The sequence below is a fragment of the Cyanistes caeruleus genome, chromosome Z, assembly GCF_971803275.1.
Source record: "Cyanistes caeruleus chromosome Z, bCyaCae1.hap1.1, whole genome shotgun sequence".
Classification (NCBI taxonomy): domain Eukaryota; kingdom Metazoa; phylum Chordata; class Aves; order Passeriformes; family Paridae; genus Cyanistes; species Cyanistes caeruleus.
Genome location: NC_141732.1, coordinates 14900672 through 14919774, shown reverse-complemented (window position 1 = coordinate 14919774; position 19103 = coordinate 14900672). Strand labels below are relative to the sequence as shown.

Below are 19103 nucleotides of genomic sequence, written 5' to 3'. Positions count from 1 at the left end.
GTCACAAGATCTCCTTAGGTACAGGGTTTCAACATTGTTGGCATGGAGACAATTGAGGAATTTAAAATTGTATATTGCAAAATATTCTCCAAGGAAGAAAGGGGCATTCAAAGCCCCTTTGAATGTTCCCAAATATTGTTCTCCCTCAGTCAATTTCATATCCTTCCCCAAAAGAAGGTTATGCCATTGCTGGCCACAACCTCTACCCTGTCAGCTGAATAAATAAACAGCATGACTAGACTTCAAAGTCCCCATAGGTCTGTGCAGGAGTCAACAGCTGTGTGTCTCTAGAAAGATTGGTTGTGACCGGTCATTTTAGAGCAAACTACAAAACTGGCAGGGAATAGGGACATTTTAACCCAATTTCTCTTTAAAACCTGTTGAAGTACCTTGCTTCCAACACTCCTCTATGTGTTTTACAAAACATTTGCAAAAGATCTGCGTATTCCTTGTCTCATTGATAAAGTGAAGCCATGATCTTCAAGCCGTCCTGGGAGCTGCTTCAGCCGACAGCTTACAGCAGCCCATATGCATTCCTCTGTAAGCCCCCAAAACAAGGTGATTGGGGGATGGGGTTGTCCAAACTTCTACGCCTTCCACCACTTAAGGCAAAGAGCTTCAATTAACAAGATGGGTCAGAAAACAAGCTTATTCTCATCATTAAGGGTTTCCGTTTTTACATTGCTTCTTAAAATGTGGACAGCTTCATAGTAGAGGTACTGGGCTTCCACCCTCTATGGATCAAATCATTTCAGTGGCCAAAGCCAAGTCTTGAAGGAAATAATTGACCAGAAGAAAGCCACTCCAAATATGATAGAAGCGACAATAAGAGGAGTTAACAATAACACAGCTTCTTTATTGTTGAAGTGCAGTACTAAATTCTATAATCTTAGACAAACTAAGCTTAGGTTCTAATCATAACTAATCATCTCCTCAGTGCTAACTTGAATAATCCTAAAACAACTAATCTTCTTTTTGAAATAAAAAAGCCGGAGTTCATAGATTCCCGTGCTCAAGCAGACAACTGCTGCCAGGACTCCACTTGCTGCTTGCAAAATTCAGATCCTCATCGCTGAATGTGGGACAGCTTCTTGTGGAGATACTGGCACCCGGTCTTCATCTCAGAGTATCTGGGGCTACCCTATGAAGGAGAAATCCAAAGAAAATTAGGGACTTGTAAACATTTCTGCAGAGTTTAGAATTTCATGTCCTTTGTTTTAAAATAGCCTTGAGGCAGACTCAGAAGTTTTCAAGCCTGGCAGGTCTGATTTTACTCATGACAAACAGTAAAAATACACTCAGTTGGACTCCAGAGATTTCTTTCTCTGTGAGCCACCACCGTTCTTCTACAATTGTAGCATTTGTAATACAGACCTAAAAACAAACTCCAGACATGTGTGAAACCGTAACAACAAAAAGCCCAAGCCACATCAGCCCCTAAGGAGGGGAAAAATCATTAATGTTTGAAGCCACTGATGGGAGTAAAACCTTCTTCATTCCCTTCTCCCTCAAATCAACGTGAGTGCAGTTTATCAAGCTCATGACACAAATCCAAGATGAAGTGGCAACGAGAATAATAGATAACACTTCTCAACACTGCCACATCAGTGCTTCTGCTCTTCTAGGCCTGGTTCTTTTTGGATGACAAAATCTCCTTCCACATGGGAACAAATCCTTCAAAGCACCCTGAGATTAGTATTTACAAGCAGTAAATTTTTAACAACTTGAATTTCAGTGCCAAGAGAGACAATCACTTGTGCCAATGATGCATCCCAGGCCAGATGCACTTGACCGGTGTGCTGCATGGTTTTGAAAAGAAAACTGCAGATGCCTTTCAACATTTTGGGAGGTCCCAGAGAAACAATAGTCTGGATTACTGGCCTTTGCCCAGTGACATCCCTGACATCCCCTAGCAAGAGCCCCACCACAGGCCTCCCTCAACTGCTCCCCTGCAGGGCCCAATTTGCCCTCAACCTTCCCATGGAGCATCCCCGGCTGTATCCAGTATGAGCCAGGGCCCTGCCGTGCCTGCTCCGAAGGCCGCAGCCGCTGCCCCAGAGGCCAAGGCTGCAGGAGGCCTGACTGCCCTTGCCAACATCACAGCGCTGAGAGAAGATGAGAGCAATTATTTCCAGTGCTTCATACCACACACACACACACACTTCCCCCTCCCCTCATGCACTTCAAATACCATGAGGGGATGCAGCACCACTGCTGCAGCTGACCCTGGGCAACTGCACTGCCGGAAGGAAGGGCCTTTCCAGGCCTAACGTGTCTTGGTGCTCATCTCAGCATTTCCTCCTCACCCTGTCCCACCCCTCTCCTCTTTCTTTCTAGCTCCCTAGCTCACATTTACTGTTAAATAATGTCTGTACTATTGACTCTGGAATATGGTCTTTCTTGCACCTTCATTCAGGCAGGGACTTCTCTTAATAATAAAATCTTTACACCACTGTTATCCACAGTTAAGCTGGGAAAAGCAGCACATTAATACCTTCATTGAAATGCAAAGGACACTACTGCTTCAGTCTCCCCAGTTCTCTTCACGTCTTTTTGGACTTTGTAGTCTTCTGTGCACAAGTGTTGGGATTCTGGAACCCCAATATTTGTCTCTGTCTTAAATCTTATAAATGCAGGGGGAAATGGAGCCAACATTTGGAGACAGCTAGGAGGTGGAGTGGGGCGTCAAAGCCAGCAGCCAGGAAGAAAAGTGCCCACCAGCTCCTGGCTGGATGTAACTGGGCTACTGGTCAATCCTCTGCTTCTTGCTCGTCACAGGACAGGTGAAGCCAGAAGGCCGAGGCTGTTTCTGCATCAATACAAAAGAATTCATTGATCTATGATCAGGATCAGGTTTTGCTCCAATTCTAAAAAAGCAGCATTCGTGAACTGGTAGTGGTTGAAAACACACCTTTCTTAACTAAAAAGAGCTGTCAAATACCGAAGACGTGCAGGTAAATGCCTGCTCTATTGCATTCCTAGTTTCTCATCTTAGGACTTACCAAGTCCCTCTCCAAGTCTACTGCTAAAAGGCTTGGCAAGGTATACGCTCCCTTCAGCACCTCCATCAAAGCCTCCCAAAAATGGGGAGGTTTTGTCTAGCTCCTAATTTCTGCTTGTACACACCAGCAGAAGACTCGGCTTTTGCTGTCACACACCCACATGGTTTACTGAAGAGGCACCTGGCTGTTTTATGGTTTTATGTGTTAAAGACAAGATTACTGCTTCACTACAACATCGCAGGAATACAGGGTGTGATGGTTGTGAATTCTCATCAGGATGAACAAAGACATCGGTCACTTGTCAAGAAATTCTTGTGCTTCTGGTGCAACTGCCTTCACTCCAACTTGCTTGTTAGCTTGTTGGCTAACAAGCCCTTAAATTTGAACAAGAAGGTTTCACAAGTGGTGACTAAGGAGTCCTTAGTTTTCCTCAGTGCCCTTCAATCATCTCTCAGCTCCTCCCTTCTCAAAGAAGGACCTTCTCAAAGGTGCTGGCTCACAAGACACAGCACACGGCCACAAGCTCCCCACTCCCACTGCAAACCTCAGGGCCAAGGATGGAGTGGAACAGGACAGCTGTGCTTTTCCCAGGCAGAATGCAGGGGGAGAGAAATTAAGGCAGAGAAGAGAGAGACAGAACAGAGAGTATTACATATCTGTACATCCTGCTTTGTTCCTGCCGTGTGTAGAGGGCAGTGTTGGAGTAAACAATGAGATGAAAGAAAGAGAGAGGGAAAAGAGAGTGAGAAGGCCCCATCTGCCCCACCCAGGCACAGCCTCTTCTGTGTGGTAGTTTGTTTTTTGACAGTTTTGACATGCATGCAGAGCCAGCCCTATGAGCCCTTCTCCAGGGAGTGAGTTGAGGGTGGGGACTGAGCTCGACTCCATCTGCAGAGCAGAAAGTTGGCTCAGGATGTTGGAAGATGATACAAAATTTAAAAGTTTTTGTATCTTTAGTCAGTCTTGTTAGCCTTTGCTCCAGGGTAATGGGATCTTAAGGTTCTTTTCAAAGGATTATTTCATCGTTCAAGGTGTGATGACATGAACATCTCAACCGACTGGGACTAGCACCTAAGATACACAAAAGATAATGACCATCAATGACCATTAACAACCATCAACTCTAAACATCAGCACTGATATGATTGGAGACACCCTGTCCAAAAAAGACTGATAAGAAATAAGAGTGAGGACCAAATTAGCTAAGAAACCCATAACCAATAAGAAAACAAACACTAAGAACTCCCTAACTTGGAACCAATGAACACTGAACCCTGAATTTCAGTGGATTTTGACTGAATAAATATCTGAAAATTCTAGTAAAGGGTCATGTGCCATGGAATTATTTTCTCTGCACACCCAGGCTATATGAGGATGAAATTATTTCTCTTGCACATCCTGGCCAGAATAAAGTAATGACTTGATTCTCTAATGCTAAAAATGTTGTTGAGGGGTTTGTTTCTTCCCACAGCTTCGATGACAAAGACAGTGCTGCTCCATCCCTGCAGGAGCCTCTCCTCCTGATCACAACCTTCCAGTCACAGCAGTTGGAATGTCTGAGGCAAAACATGCTCAGGCTTGCTCCTGCACATTCACATCACAGGTTTTACACCACCAGCAAGTGTGCTAAAATATAACACACAGTACAGAATGTTAAAAATGCACTAAATACCTGAGCACGTCTTGTTGGAGCGCCTGTCTCAGAAGGTCCAGGAGATGTTGTGTGGATGGTGCTGGCGGCATTCTGGGATGGAGCTGTTTTTCTGTATGGGGAGGCCAACATTTCAGGTTGCAAGGACTAAATATCAATTGTCATAGTTCTTTCTGTCGGGATTTTGAGAGGGATGCGACCACAGGGAGATGTCTTAAAACATGATTTATTATTCTTCTACAGTCTCATGAAGTTGTGAGAGTGTCTTCATCATATTCACCTGATGTTCTTGGTCAACAGTCACAAGACCACAAGTTACAAGGTTTTTTAAAGGTTAATTAGCCAATAAACTTCTGCCACAAAAGAATGTTTCTACTTCTACACCAATAATTCATTATTTTGTTTTGTAAGTCTTTGCTGCAGTGTGGACTTTCTTAACCAATCATGTAATGACACACAAAACTACTTGTTATGTCTTAAACTTATTACCTTTATAACTACTCCTGTATCTTAACTTTAAAACCATAAAACTTTCGACTACCTAGCTTAATGTCTTTTCTGTCTAAACTACAAGCCCACATTCTTACTTATGGTTTTGAATCTGGAAGCATTCTCCAAGGTCTTAAATCAAACCCTGTGCTAATGTCTATGTCTGAGCTTGCATTTCCAAGATTTTGAGAACTTTCTGTGCTTGGAATTCCCACACTTTCCTTACAGATAAAACAGATGTTCAGTGTCAGAACTCAAGGAAACAGCATGAGGATGAGTTGAGGGAGCTTTAGGCTGGATATCAGGAAAATGTTCTTGCCCCAGAGGGTGCTTGAGCACTGGAACAGGCTCCCCAGGCCAGTGGTCACTGCACCAAGAACTCAAGAAACTTTTGGACAACACTCTTTGGGCATATGGTGTGATTCTTGTGGTGTCCTGTGCAGGGCCAGGATTTGGATTCCATGTCCCTAATGGGCCCCTGCTACCTCAGCATATTCTAAGAATCTAGGCTTAATTGCCCTGGGCTTTTTCTGAAAAGGCTCTTCTCCTTCCCCTAAAGACTGAACTTACCTAGAAAGAATTAACTTCAAATTCTTTCTATCGATTTTACTGTAGCCAGGCCAATCGATCTGAAGGGTCTGAAATAGATGTTCCTTCAGACTGAAGGAATTATCCTTTGGATTCAGGTTGGCTACCTACAGGCAGACATTTTAAAAAACACAGGCTCATTATGGCTGCTATATGCAAACTACAGAAATACAATTGGTCCTGAACAGCTGTTTGTCAGCACCCAACTTGAACTAAACAACGTCCTTTGGTACAGAGATCAATTATCCCTCTATCATGAGAGTGTTAAGCCATATTAAAATTGCACCAAACAGAAACAACCAAGTAACTGTATTCATATCAACCAAGTGTTCCTTTGAAATCAACACTTAGTGCTACAGTGTGTAAGGAGAGGTGGTCAGGTCCACAGTCCCTCTTCATGAGTCAGAGCCAGGATTTGTTCCAGCAAAATCCTGCCATGAGGAGGCCGTGCACATGCCTCGCTGTATTCCTTTGAAAATAAATGAGGTTCATATCTTCCTCAAAGCAAAAGCTACTTAAAAAGGTAAAATGAGGTAGTAAAACCTCTAGACCACTGACACCAAAAGTGCTGGCTTAGATTTCATCACCTGACACTGGTTCAGAGTTGCATAGAAAAGCCCATGGGGAAAGTCTCTACCAATTTGACCTGAATAGCTCATCCACACAGCACCACCATCTGTCACAACTTAGACTTTTCTCCTTGAAAACGTGATAAACGTTGATAATTTGGGTCTCTGTTGATGGCTGTTTTTCCACAGCTTAAAAAAAAAAAAGTAAAAGTAACAAAGATGCCCAGAATTGAGAATTCACTTTTTAGAAGCAGAACTGAGGTTATGTTGGAAGCAAAGCAAGTGTGTGGGTATCAGATCTCAGCAAGCTCCGGCTGCTCATTTTACATTTACACAGAATAAACCCCCACTTGCTCTGATGTCCAGAAAAGCCTGAGCTAGGCATTTCAGGGTGTAGTGCTGCTCACACAGTACCTTGAGGCAGTTCACACTTCCTACAGGAAATTGCCTGCAAGGAAATCATTAAACATTGCAATGGAAACGAGAATATGTTTTCACCCTTGCCCTTCTAAGGAGCTGATCTTCTAAATTTTGTAATCAACTTGAAATCTAAATGGACTACTTCAGATGGGATGGCAGAACATGGCTCTCATGAAATTGTGAATTTGTGTCTTCAGGGTGATAAAACCCTGCCACTGCTCTGGGAAAACACAGCAACAAAATTCACAGGTTCGTGGAAGGAGTTCTTCAAAGTCAGTGTGGGATCAGCTGAAACTGTATCCATGTTGAATCCGACTCCCTTGACTAGGTTCCAAAACACTTTTTTCATAGCTAAAGAGGAACTGTTCCTTCTTGATATATTAATGCTTGCATAATTAAGCAACCAGCTATGTGGATGGGGAGTATTTAAAAAGGAAGGAAGGAGCTATTGCATCTTTCAATGGGTGTGCATCTTACGAATGGCTGTGATAAAATAAGTACCAGTGGAACTTAACTCAAAGGAGTATTGGAAAAGTCTCTAATTTAAACGGGTGAAGAGGTTAGGAAAATGATGAACAGCAGAACAGCATGATGGAAGAACTGCTGGCACAAGCTCCATGCTCTCACCTGCTGAAGGATCTTTCCAAGGGAATCCTTGTCCTTTTGCCTGACTCCATCCCTCTGCAGGCGAGCAAGTAACTCTGGCTCCTTATAAGTCCTCAGAGCAAGTAAATGGATCACCCTGTCCCTGTAGGGTCGGCCGTAAACAGCAGCGCAACCACTCCAGTCAATGTCTGCAAGTCTCACAGGCATCATCCTCCTCTTCTCAGGCACAGGACCTGAAGTGTTTTGCTGGGCTTCTCTGACCTCTGCTTTTTCTCCTAAAGGGATGGAAAAGCAGAAACAAATAGTTCAAATTGGAGGTTTGGAGAAGGCAAGGAAGTTGATTCAAAAGGATGTACCAAGACTGTTGAACCTCTATTTGTCTGGCATGTACAGATCTCTAAGAATCCAGATGGTAAAGCATTAGAAAGAAACGGTCCTTAGAAGCTGGTATAGGACTGATACTGGAGAGGAGGTTTTTATATACATTCCTTGTATGCATGGTACTTTTATATGATTTCCCCAGTTTGTAAGCTCAAGCACTGAGCTATGTCAAGAATGACATGGACAGAGGCATTAAGCCACCCTCGGCAAGCTTGCCAACACCAGAGGCATGGGATGCCATCCAGAAGGATTCTGGAAGCTCGGGAACTGGGGCCCTGGGACCTCATCACATGCAACAAGGCCAAGTGCAAAGTGCTGCATCTTTGGGGTTGGGACATGCCCTGACACCAAGACAGGCTTGGGGATGAGGGTAAAAGCATACAGATATCCAGTAAAAAAATGAAACGGAAACATATCTCAAAGTTATCAACTGGTTTAATACCCTTTGGTTTAATACTTGGACTGGGGGACTCCTTTTCTGCCTGGGTCCTGCGCTCTGCTCGTCTCTTTGGCTTCGCTAATGGCAACCATTTTATTGAAATATGAAGGATGGGATTTTTTCACCTTATCTAATTCTGTTTTCTCACCTTTGAACTTGGGAGTCTTCCCCTGCACCCTGGCAGGCACTGGGATTCCAGAAGGAGTCTGAATTTTATCTTTTTGCTCCTGAGGGGTGGAGGTGAAAATGGAGCTGACACTTGGAGACATGTTGAAAGTGGAACAGGATGTGGAAGGCAGGTCCAAGGAAGAAGGAGAGTGGCCACCAGCTGCTGGCTGGACATCACTGGGCTGCTGGTCAAGCCTCTGCTTCTTGCTCATCACGGGACTGATAAAGTCAGAAGCCAGAGGCCGTTTCTGCAGAGATGATCACAATTAGTTCTGCTCCCATTCTGAAAAAGCACCATTTCCAAGCTGGCAATTGTTGAAAACACACCTTTCTTACCTAAAATGGCCTGTCAAACAAGGAGGTGCTGCAGATAAACAAGTTCTCTATTTGATTCCTACTTTCTCACCTTACTAATCCGCAAGTCCCTCTCCCGGTCTGCAGACAAAAGGCTTTGGGAGAAAGACACTCCCTTCAGCACCTCTATCAAAGGCTCCCCCAAAATGGGGAGCTCAGGTTAGTTTTAGCTCCCTGTTTCTGCTTAGACACACCAGGAAAACACTCAGCTCTTGCTGTCACACACCCACACCATTCACTAAAGCAGCCCCAAGAAGTCGCCAGTGCGCTGCTGACCACAGCGTGTCCAATGCAGAAATGTTAACTACAGAGAGTAGCCCCAGTCTGGCTGCAGGTGTCATTCCTGCTGTTCTCCAGAGGAAGCCCTCCATCACAGCCTCTTCTCCACCGAGCTCACACTGCTCCCATCCAGGTACATCAGCAGCTCTGAGCAGGAGTGCCAGACATGGCTCTGTGCCAGCCTGCTGACAGAAATCCTGTGGGCACAGGGATGGCTCAGAAAAGGATGCTGGTGCCCGCAGCATTTCCTGCTCTGGCTGGAACAGAGCTAGGGAAAAGCAGAGCTGTGTCCTCCCTCCGGTATTTAAAGAGAATTCTTTAAGGTATATAAAGTACACCTTTTATGTAGTGTTTTCTGAGCTTCTTTCAAAAGATTTGCCTTGCCCTCTTGTATTGGTAAGAAAACAGGCCATCTCTTGATCTTAAGCCTGAAAAGTCAGAGGTATTCTCTGATGATTCAGAGTTCCCTCCTCACACATGGGATAGCCTGAATCAAAATGGGGGCCTAAATGCTGCCTAGGGCAGAAAAACAGGATACCTACAAATGCATCACTACTGTAATTTGTCCTTACTCTAGACTTCCCTAAGATTTCTATTCAAGCAGTAGCACTGGGATGTCCGTGCATTGCGGCACTCGGCCAACACCAGGTAACCGTAGACTTAAGGCCTGCTAGTCAAGGTGAGGAGAAATGGATCGTGGGAGTTATGATATTGATGTTGTAGTTCCATATTAAGCAATGTTTCTAATTCTTGTTTCTGATTGGTCATTATTGTTTTAGATAAAAGGTTATGTTCGGAGTTCCTGTTGATTCTTGTATTATATATATAGTTATGTTTCCCCCATTTTGGAGTTCCTTTTGAGTAGACCCCATACCACATGTGCCTTCAACCGTTGTTATTTTAGCCATTAAAATTCTTTTGTTTTCAGGCAACCCAGTTGACCCGTTCTTCTACTTACCACACTACTCCCGGCTGGCCCGGTCCTGAGGTCACAGAAACCGAACGGCAGCAGTGCATGTTTTAGGAACTAGAGCTGCCAGATTTTCAAGAACCCTGCCCAGACACAGCCAGGTACCAAAGACATGTATGTACACATACCGTCCTTAGCTTCTATGCCTTCTAACTTCCTATGCCCCATCAGAAACAAGACATGGGTGCAAGCTTGCTGCAGGCTTTAACGTTTTAACGCTTTAACGTTTAATGAAACACCAGTGGAACTAAAAGGAGAACTGGAAAAGTTCCTGAATAATAATAATAGGTGCCAAAGAAGATGAAGAGTCAATCCATAGGACAGGAAAGAAACCCTGGTGCTCAAAGTTGGGCCACCACCTCTATCATGTAGGATTTGCTGGGAGCACCCTTCCCAGGAAGGCATTTCCCACAGATCTCAGCAGAAGCCAAGTACCATTGAGAGGCCACCAACTCCATTCTAATGAAATACTGCATAGGACAGATGAGGTTACCAAATTGGTCTCCTCAGATATTTGTCCCAAGGTATTTTAAGGGCAACAACAAACTATTTCACCCAGTTGAGAGTTTCACCCTGTGAAGTTACTCCATGAAGCAGTTCAACAATGCAAGGAAAAGCGAGAGGATGAAATAAGGCGTAAGAAGCAACAGCATTACAGAGTTTATTATTGCTAGCTATTCTAGCAAAACAACACCCAAAATGCCCCAAAAGTTTAGAAGGTGTCTTTTCTTTCCTCACGCGGGCTTGCAGGTGGGGAGAAACTGGGTAAAGTTTCTAATTGAAACCCTAAAATAAGACAGCTAAGACTCAGCATTCCCAGCACCAACTCCATGATCTCACCTCCTGAAGGATCTTTTCAAGGGATCCTTTGTCCTTTCCCACAACTCCCTCTCTCTGTAAGTGGGCAAGTAGCTCTGGCTTTTTGTAACTCTTCAAAGCCAGCAAAGGAATCACTCTGTCTCTGATGGGTCGTTGAGAAACAGTACTGAAAAGTCTCCCAAAGAACTTTGCAGGGTTCGTGGGCATTGTTCTCTTCCTCTCAGGCACAAAATCTGGAGTGCTGTGTGGGGCTCTCCTGAGCTCTGGTATTTTAACTGGAGTAAAAGAAAAACAGAAAAAGAATTGTGAAATGAGGGCTTGGGAGAAGGCAAGGAAAGGATGTACCAAGGCTGTTGAACCTCTATTTGTTCAGCATGTACAGATGAATCAAGATGATTACAAGAATCCAGATAATAAAAGCATGAAAAAGAAACAGTCCTTAAAAGCTGGTAAAGGAAGGATACTGAAGGGCGGGTTCTTATGAAAAATTCTTTATGTGCATAGTGTTTTTGTATGATTTCCCCAGTTTGTAAGCTCAAGCACTGAGCTATGTCAAGAATGACATGGACAGAGGCATTAAGCGCACCCTCGGCAAGCTTGCCAACACCAGAGGCATGGGATGCCATCCAGAGCGACCAGGACAAGCTTGGGAACTGGGGTGGCCCTGGGACCTCATCACATGCAACAAGGCCAAGTGAAAAGTGCCACATCTTTGGGGCTGGGACATGCCCTGGCACCAGGGCAGGCTCGGGGATGAAGGTGGGGAGGATTTGGGGGTGCTGGTGGATGACACGCTGGGCATGAGCTGGCAGTGTGTGCTGGCAGCCCAGAAAGGCAACTGTGTCCTGGGCTGCAGCAGGCAAAGTGTGGCCAGCAGGTTGAGGGAGGGGATATGACACAGCAGGCACTGTTTTGAAACCAGGAACTCGTGCTTGGTAGCTGATGGAGACTTCATGAGTATTGGTAATTGGAAATCCCGGAGCTTTGTCTCTTCCATCAGACACACAGACACTGACCTTTCTTTACACGTTCCTTCAATCTTTCAATGTAGGTCAAATTTTTAATGCCTTTCTCCTCTTCCTGTTCCTTGGACCAGGCCTCTCTAATATTCGCCTGCAAACCTAACCACACAAACATCACAGTTAAATTATTTACAACCCTGTAAACTTGCCTGTTGTTGAGTGAAGGCACTACTAATGTTTTGAGAAGTTCAGTCCAACGTAGATACAGAAACTTCCCACAGCATTCAAGCAAAACACCTCCTAAAACCATAGCCCCGAATGACTTCTAAAAAAAATTACCTGAAACCATAGCCAAGCATTAGGTAAGAGTTCTTCACCCAGAGGGTGCTCAGGTACTAGGACAGGCTCCCCACAAGACTGTTCATGGCACCAAGTCCACCAGAGCTCAGGAAGCATTTGGACAAGGTCCACAGGCACATGGTGGGATACTTGGGGACAGAGCTGGACTTGAATATCCATGTGGATCCCTTCCAACTCAGCATATTCTCTGATTCTGTGACAAATCCCAGTCCCTAACTGATACTGCATGGAGCATGCTGCAAAGGCACCCAGCAACCAGACCTGTCTCACGTGAGTTTCTCGGTGCCAGCCCAAATCAAAAGCGGCCCCAAGTTCCACAACTGTCTCACTACTGCCAAATATTAATATTAGTAGCTAAATATTAAATATTCCCTTAGGATCTATGGAAACCACCACCAAGAATCACACAAACCATCATTCTCATGTGAAACAGAATGTCGCCAATGAGAAATTCTGAAGTTTAATTTTTGTCTCTCCAAAAAGCTGTGATGATGCTGCCGTAAAATGCTCTACCCTAAGCTAAGGCAGGGCAAGAGCCACCCTTTCAGTGGCAGGGATGTCCCTGCAGGCAGGTGACTGCAGCCAACGCCAGGTGAGAGCTCATTTTTCTCAGGACACCTGGCTCAGCTCACTGCTGCAGGCAGCACCACTGCGTGCCTGGAATGGCAATGTCCACCTTGTGTCTGCCTGGAGCCAGGCTCCTTGGGGAAACAGCACTCACAACAGATTAAGAACAAATGACACCACCTAAGCACGTTGTGATTTGTGGGAAATTACAAAACTCATGGGGAAGACGACATCATTACTTTCCTTTCACTTGCCTTGAAAAGAACCCAACACGGTCTTGTGGCAACAGACACTTAATAATGACCAAGACAAAAAATTAAATCAAGCAAAGTTTTGCATATTGGCCTGATGAAATTCTCTATGCAACTTCCTCAAAGTCATTTTCTTTCAATTCCCAGTCAAGGTGGATGGTTTAGCACAGTGCCTAGGTACTCCAAAACCAAAACATTAGCTACCGAGGCAGTGAATTTAAGTGCGTGCAGTGGTCCAAACCTTGACTTCAATGCTCAAAATTCCAACCAGTCAAGCAGTGTCGCCCTGAAAACTAAAGCCTTCTGATAATGTTTTCATAGTTCCAGTTACTTTCCCATGAAAGTTCTATAAACATAAGTTGTTTATCACATTCCTTCTAAGAAACGTCTTTTGATGGATGTTTCACATGGCCAGTGTGCTTGGGAAGGTAGTAACTTAATTATCCAATCCCTGGTCATTGTCGAGAATCTATAAATGCTAGAGTCAGAAAATAAAGGTTAGTTCTTTCCTGTTCTAACACTGAAAAGTGTTTGTGTCAATCATTTCTGTGTCCTTTAGCGACAAAGCAGTATGGGAAGAAGGGAGAACTGGCAGGCTTTCTCAGGGGAAAAATGGCTGAATGCAGTGACAAGAGATTGCAAGGCTGACCTGAGGACAAACCACCTACAGCTGAGATCTCTGAACACACCCCAGTCCCACAAATATGCTGCAGAAATGAATTACCAAGTTTCAAATCTTACAGACATTAAGCAAAATATGAAAAGCAACCATACCTCCAAGTGGGTTATACAATTTGACAACCTGTGCACTTCCACTGTGTGACGCCTCGCTGGCATTTGGCTAAAAGGAAAAAGAAATTTTTTGTGAAAACTTTAGCCTACACTCCATTACTGCTGATTAACCAGGCCCTTAATTTTAAACAGGAGCTGTATTTGAAAAGGTTTGCTCTCACATCACTACAAAGGGCTGCTTTGACACAATTCTCCCTCTGAAAGCAGCCAGCTACAACACTGCCCTGAGAGAGCGACCGTCACTTAGTCTCAAATGCAGACAAGCGTTCCAGTAGTAAGCCATCCTTTCCCAATTGCTGGAATTTACAGCCACAGGCTTCCCTTGAAATCAAGTGCCTGAGTGCAACTGAACTGGCCAGCACTCAGCTAGCAAACCTGGCAAGAGTGGTTCACAAAAAGATCGCAGAGTTGGGGCAGAACCTGACACTGGGATTTATTTGGTACTAATGAAGAGCATCCTGGAGTCAGCTCCAAGAACAACTTCAACTGCAAAATATGAATTTTGGTTGGTAACAGTCATCAAAACCTTTCCCTTTTCCTCAGCGCCCCATGCAATTATTTGTATGATGGGAAATGGAAACAGTTTATCCTAGGTTAGTCAGATGTAGCAATATTTGGTAACTCATCACTTGGTACAGAATGTGCTTGTGGTGGTTTTAGAGCATTAGCTAAAAAAATCACTAGAAAACTCACTCATTTCTTGCTGTGAGATATGGATTAGAAGAAGAGCAAAACAGGCTTAAAACTTAAAAGGAATAAAGAAAGTTTATTAACAAAACTACAAGAGTAAGAAACCAGAATAAAGCCTCCAGAAACCCTTTCGTTCTCCACTACTCAACCGTTCTCCTTGTTCACATGACAACATAAAGACAAAAAAAGAAACCAAAAACCTGGTGGTTAAAACAGTCCCAACTTTGCTATAGTCTTTTCATCAGTCTTTGTAGAGAAAAAGAAGTTCTCTTCTGCCTAATTATGGAGTTTTTCACAAGAAAACCATTTTCTCATGGCTTTCTATTTCTCTGATGCCAGCTGCCCAGAAACCCTGCCATCACTCCTTTCCTCCCATTTCACACCACTCTGAGGTGTGCTCTTGGGTCATGATTCAAGTGGTGTCATTTTAAGGATGAGTTCTTCAAAGGCAAAAGTGCTCTTCATCTGTCTCTGTGATCATCTCTGGAAACAGAAGTTTTCTCTTTGCCTCTTAAGGGCCGCAAATCTTCAACAGCTATCACTTCTCTTTCTCTGTTCCAGCATCTCATAGGATACACAAATACAAATCACACTTCACCATTTGCTCAGATCTACACTTTGAAATACTCCATTCCCCCCAAAATACTCTATCATGAATTAAAGGAGGTTTGTTTTCAGAACACTATTGACCATCTCCATAGTTTTAGCAAAAGAGTATTTCAGCTTATTAAAGCATCTCCTTATTTCTCTCCCCCCTATGAAGCTTAATTCTTTTCTTTACTGTCTTTGATAGTTTATGTTGTGTCGTTACATGTTGATCACTCTCTCTCTTCCCCTCTCTCTGGCAAAAAAAGGATTAATCTGCAAGCCTCATCTGGGTAGTGAAAGGGTTAAAGTCTTGCCCAGGCCTTGGGGATGGTCCCGGCATCTCTGCCAGAGCAGTGGCTGGAGCTGTCTGCGATGGAAGATTTTTCATGGCTGCTCTGGAGAGTGTGGCCACTATCTCATCATGCTGCAAGTCAGTGGCTCTCTCTCTCCCTACTCGGCAGTCTCTGGTGAAACCCAGCAGCAGCAGAAACTGCAGCCGAGCCAGGGACCGGCCTGGCCCAGCAGGCCCGCTGTACAAGGCCCAGCGAGCCCTCCGGGAAGGGGCTCTTGACACTTCACAGTCTCCATCCTCCCCGGGACCCACAGAGCTCCGGCCAGCCCTGCTTCCCACCCACCACAGCCTTGTCCGGCCTGGGGTTGGGGGGGCAGGCTGAACCGGAGCCTTGTTACCTCTTCAAAAGCCAGAAACCAAAGAGAGCAAGAAATTCCCGGGCTTAGGTCTTAAGGTGGTGTTCACAGGTTGATCTCACTTTTCAACGGTCAAAACTACTGTCAATTCTCAGAAATGGCCAGTTATTGGCCAGGAGAAAAACTCCCATCAGCCTCCAGCAGTTTTAACTTCCTTAGGCGTTTCTCTCGGTTTTTTAAATGCCAATCCATCACGGTGCTGCCTTCCACTGAAGACTAAAAATCACTAAAATATCTATCGGCATAATAATATTTTTTAACAAAAACAATCTACTGCCATCCAACTGCTTCATTCTGAAAGCAAAATTGACTGACAGTGAAGCTAAAAAGCTGTTCACCTGAAATTTGCCTGAACTTTTCATGAAATAGGAGTATCGCTTGCAAAGGTCTGTGAAAGCAATATTCAGGAGTCTTTTAGAAATCCTTCTATATTTTGCTTGTGAGGCTGTTCCTTCTTCATCCATGTTGCTGTCATTTGCACAAAGTGCTGCCTCAACACAATTCCATTAATATTTCTGTTTCAATCATCAGTACTGGCAGAGCTTAGGACAGGGATTGGGCATGAAGGGGAACAGGGAGTCACCTGAACTTCACATCCTCTTACATCAGCTTAACAAAGGAGTATGCTCTAAGATATTTAGCAGAACCCCCAAGACAAGGAACAAACTAAGAAAGCCAAAGCAGCAACTGTGCTGAATCAGCTCCGGTGGGGCAAAAGGGAATTCCAGCAGGGCAGACCATGGCCACCCACTCAAGAAACCTCTCACTAAGAAGAGAGAGACAGAACATGCAGACTAATTAGCATGAGGAGTGACAGGATCGTTATGTGCATTTTAGAGAAGCATGGAAACCAATCATGTAAGGTACCAAAACATAAGCTTGGATTACTTATGCAGCTTTTCATTGCTTGTTTAGCCCACATTTTTTTCCTGACTAATTATTTTAATTAACTTTGTAAGTAATTGTTCAATTATAAGCAGTATATTAATCATAAGCACTGTATCAGTCTTAAGCATTGCAATTTTCTGCTTTAGAGAGTAGTGCTAAGAGTCTTTTGGCAGTCTGTTGTCAGAGCTGGATTCTTACATCACCAAAAAATTTTTCCTAAACTAACCCTCATAACCTTCACTGAACAAAACCTGAGGCGTAAAAGGCTGGACACCTGGAATGTACACTTCATAGTCCTCCAAGAACATGTTGGAGTAAACAGAAGACAAACACTAATAAAGACATTTCAGCTTCAAAGCTCAAAACAACTTGTCTGGGAAAAAGATAGTAGACAGAATGAAAAATATGGACTAATTAAAATAAGAAAGGAGACATCAATGTCCAATACAAGATAGAAGACTAATTAATGAGGAGAACGATATAAAACCAATGAACAGCAATTTCTTTGTTTGCTAAAAATGTATCAGTAAGTGGAAAAGCTTTGAAAGTGGCATGCATGTGGCTGAAGTTCTTCACTATGCAACAGAGCCGGGAATAAAGTAATGCCTACTCCTAATACTAAAAAAATTACTGTTCAAGGGCTTCAGTTATTCCTTACATTTTCAATGGCGCTGGTAAAAACACGGAACAATGAGAAGTCCATGCATTTTGACCAAAAGCCATGCCCAGAGCACAAATTTCCTGAGTGTCACAGCATGGGGAACGTCCAACTTACACCGGTGCCTCTTCCGTGTCATCTCTGAGAGCCACTTCCATCAGACAACCTTTGACTTCCACTGGCACCTCCTCTGTGTCATCCCTGTGAGTCGCCTCCACCGGGGCAGCTGCCTCCAAGGGGTCCCTGGAGCACCAGAGGGGCCCCAGCCCTGCACGGCAGGACCCGCAGGGCCAGCAGCACCTGACACCAAAACCATGGCTAAGGCCCACACAGTGTCAACCCACAGAGCCCAACAGCCACCCCTCACCTGCTGGTCCTGGGACCTCTGGGTCACCCTGAGGGGCATTGCAGTGGTGCTGGGGGCCCTGCGGGACGCAGTGTGGATTGGAGCCCTGCGGAACACGGTGGATCGTGCCCAGGCTCGCAGCTCGGCCATCCGGCTCTGCCTTGGCTGCTCCCGCTCCCACACAGCCACTGCTTCCGTTGCAAAATCTAGAGAATGTAAAATTGTTGTTAGGAAAAGGTGTTCTTTGCTGTTTGCCCTTTGTGGCTTTCAAGGCTCATCAATGAGAAGGGAGATTATTTCCATGGAACAGAAAGTAGCCAGCAAGCTCTACGTGATGGCCAGGTGTCGGAAAGAAAAATTACTTCTTGACTGAGTTGCCTTTTTAAGGTGTAGGGCTTGACAGGCTTCAGTGACCTCTGACCTAGGGGAGGTTAGCAAGGCTTGGAAAGAAGGATGTACCACAGATGGTGGACAGAAAGAATACAGAATTTATGGGCACAAGGACATTTGGCAGAACCCCCAAGACAAGGAACAAACTAAGAAAGCCAAAGCAGCAACTGTGCTGAATCAGCTCTGGCGGGGCAAAAGGGAATTCCAGCAGGGCAGACCACGGCCACCCACTCAAGAAACCTCTCACTAAGAAGAGAGAGACAGAACATGCAGACTAATTAGCATGAGAAGTGACAGGATCATTATCTAACAGTAGAGAGAATACTCATTTTGAGGAGAACTAAGTAACTTGCAGTCAATGAACACTAATTCCTTTATCTGATAAAATGTATAAATACTAAAATGTTCTGATTCTTGTGGTGCTGGTTTGTCAATTTACCACTGCGCCCCCCTTTCTGAACAGAACTGTAAAGAATTACCTCCACTCAGTGCGTGGATTGGCCTCTTGAACAACTTGTGCTAGAACCAGCCAATCTGGGGCAACACTCCCTAGCACTCTGACACCTCCGCTCTCGCTGCAGCCGCGGAAGGGTCTGAGCGGGCCTGCTGTGTGCTGGTGACAACGGCCACGTGTCCTTGGAAACGGGGAGTTCCATGCTCCAGGCTGGGCGGGATGTCACTGAGGAGTGGGACGTGACACGCTTGGGGCAGAGGGAATTTTAAATGGGCAAATGTGGGGAATGCCCTGCCCTGTCCCATGACTGAGTCAGCTCATTTCCAAGTGCAGAAAGGGGCTCTCCAGCCATCCCAGTTGCTGCAGCTGTGCAACCCAGGGCTAAGAGTATTTCTGCACAAAAGTACTGTACTTGGCTGTCTCTGAGGTGAAGGAGCAGCTTAACACCTCTAACCAAGGCAGCAAGGGGCAGCCCTCCCAGCACTGGTCAGTCCTGCCGTGGGCCGGTCAGTCTGTGAGGCTCTGAGCATGTACACGGTCACTCAAATATCACCTCTTTGGCAAAACCCCGCAGACCTTTCCTCATTCCAGCCTCCTAAAAGGAAGCAAGCCAGCAGCATGCCCAGGCCCCCATGTGCTCTGCAGGAGGAGCTGACACTGGAAGCGCCAGCACAGATCCTGAACATAATTACAGGCTGATATTTGCGCTGACTG

The 19103-nt window shown here is 44.9% G+C and overlaps 2 protein-coding genes across 4 annotated transcripts; both read right to left on the bottom strand.

The window, feature by feature from the left end:
• Positions 1–835: 835 nt before the first annotated feature.
• Positions 836–9856, bottom strand: LOC147648145 (RNA polymerase II elongation factor ELL2-like). 3 transcript variants are annotated; one of them, XR_015280799.1, is made up of 6 exons: positions 8294–9856; positions 7347–7600; positions 5713–5837; positions 4675–4765; positions 2495–2809; positions 836–1141 (listed from the first exon to the last, which is right to left on the bottom strand). XR_015280799.1 is itself a non-coding variant. In XM_086868777.1 (6 exons), exons 1-5 carry the CDS (start codon positions 8523–8525, stop codon positions 2744–2746), a joined length of 768 nt encoding a protein of 255 aa, XP_086724903.1. In that variant the 5' UTR covers positions 8526–9856; the 3' UTR covers positions 1068–1141; positions 2719–2743. The 3 variants fall into 3 exon arrangements, 2 of the variants coding, with proteins under 2 accessions (XP_086724902.1, XP_086724903.1); XM_086868777.1 differs by having other exon boundaries at positions 1068–1141; positions 2719–2809; XM_086868776.1 differs by lacking the exon at positions 2495–2809 and having other exon boundaries at positions 978–1141.
• Positions 9857–10546: 690 nt separating this feature from the next.
• LOC111945017 (uncharacterized) lies at positions 10547–18534 on the bottom strand. Its single transcript, XM_086868860.1, has 5 exons — positions 18415–18534; positions 17567–17751; positions 13650–13716; positions 11752–11856; positions 10547–11010 (listed from the first exon to the last, which is right to left on the bottom strand). The coding sequence occupies exons 2-5, from the start codon at positions 17693–17695 to the stop codon at positions 10724–10726; spliced, it is 588 nt and encodes a 195-aa protein (XP_086724986.1). The 5' UTR covers positions 17696–17751; positions 18415–18534; the 3' UTR covers positions 10547–10723.
• Positions 18535–19103: the final 569 nt, after the last annotated feature.

Excerpts from the sequence above, each read along its gene's own strand:
- LOC147648145 (XM_086868776.1), bottom strand. The coding sequence starts at position 8,525 with ATGAGCAAGAAGCAGAGGCTTGACCAGCAGCCCAGTGATGTCCAGCCA. Across the intron at positions 5,838-7,346 it reads TTGGAAAGATCCTTCAGCAG|GTAGCCAACCTGAATCCAAA; the intron begins GTGAGAGCATGG and ends GTCTGCCTGTAG. Across the intron at positions 4,766-5,712 it reads TTGAAGTTAATTCTTTCTAG|AAAAACAGCTCCATCCCAGA; the intron begins GTAAGTTCAGTC and ends CTCCCCATACAG.
- LOC111945017 (XM_086868860.1), bottom strand. The coding sequence starts at position 17,695 with ATGGCCGAGCTGCGAGCCTGGGCACGATCCACCGTGTTCCGCAGGGCT. Across the intron at positions 13,717-17,566 it reads AGAGGTCCCAGGACCAGCAG|CCAAATGCCAGCGAGGCGTC; the intron begins GTGAGGGGTGGC and ends TTTTCCTTTTAG. Across the intron at positions 11,857-13,649 it reads ATTGTATAACCCACTTGGAG|GTTTGCAGGCGAATATTAGA; the intron begins GTATGGTTGCTT and ends TTGTGTGGTTAG.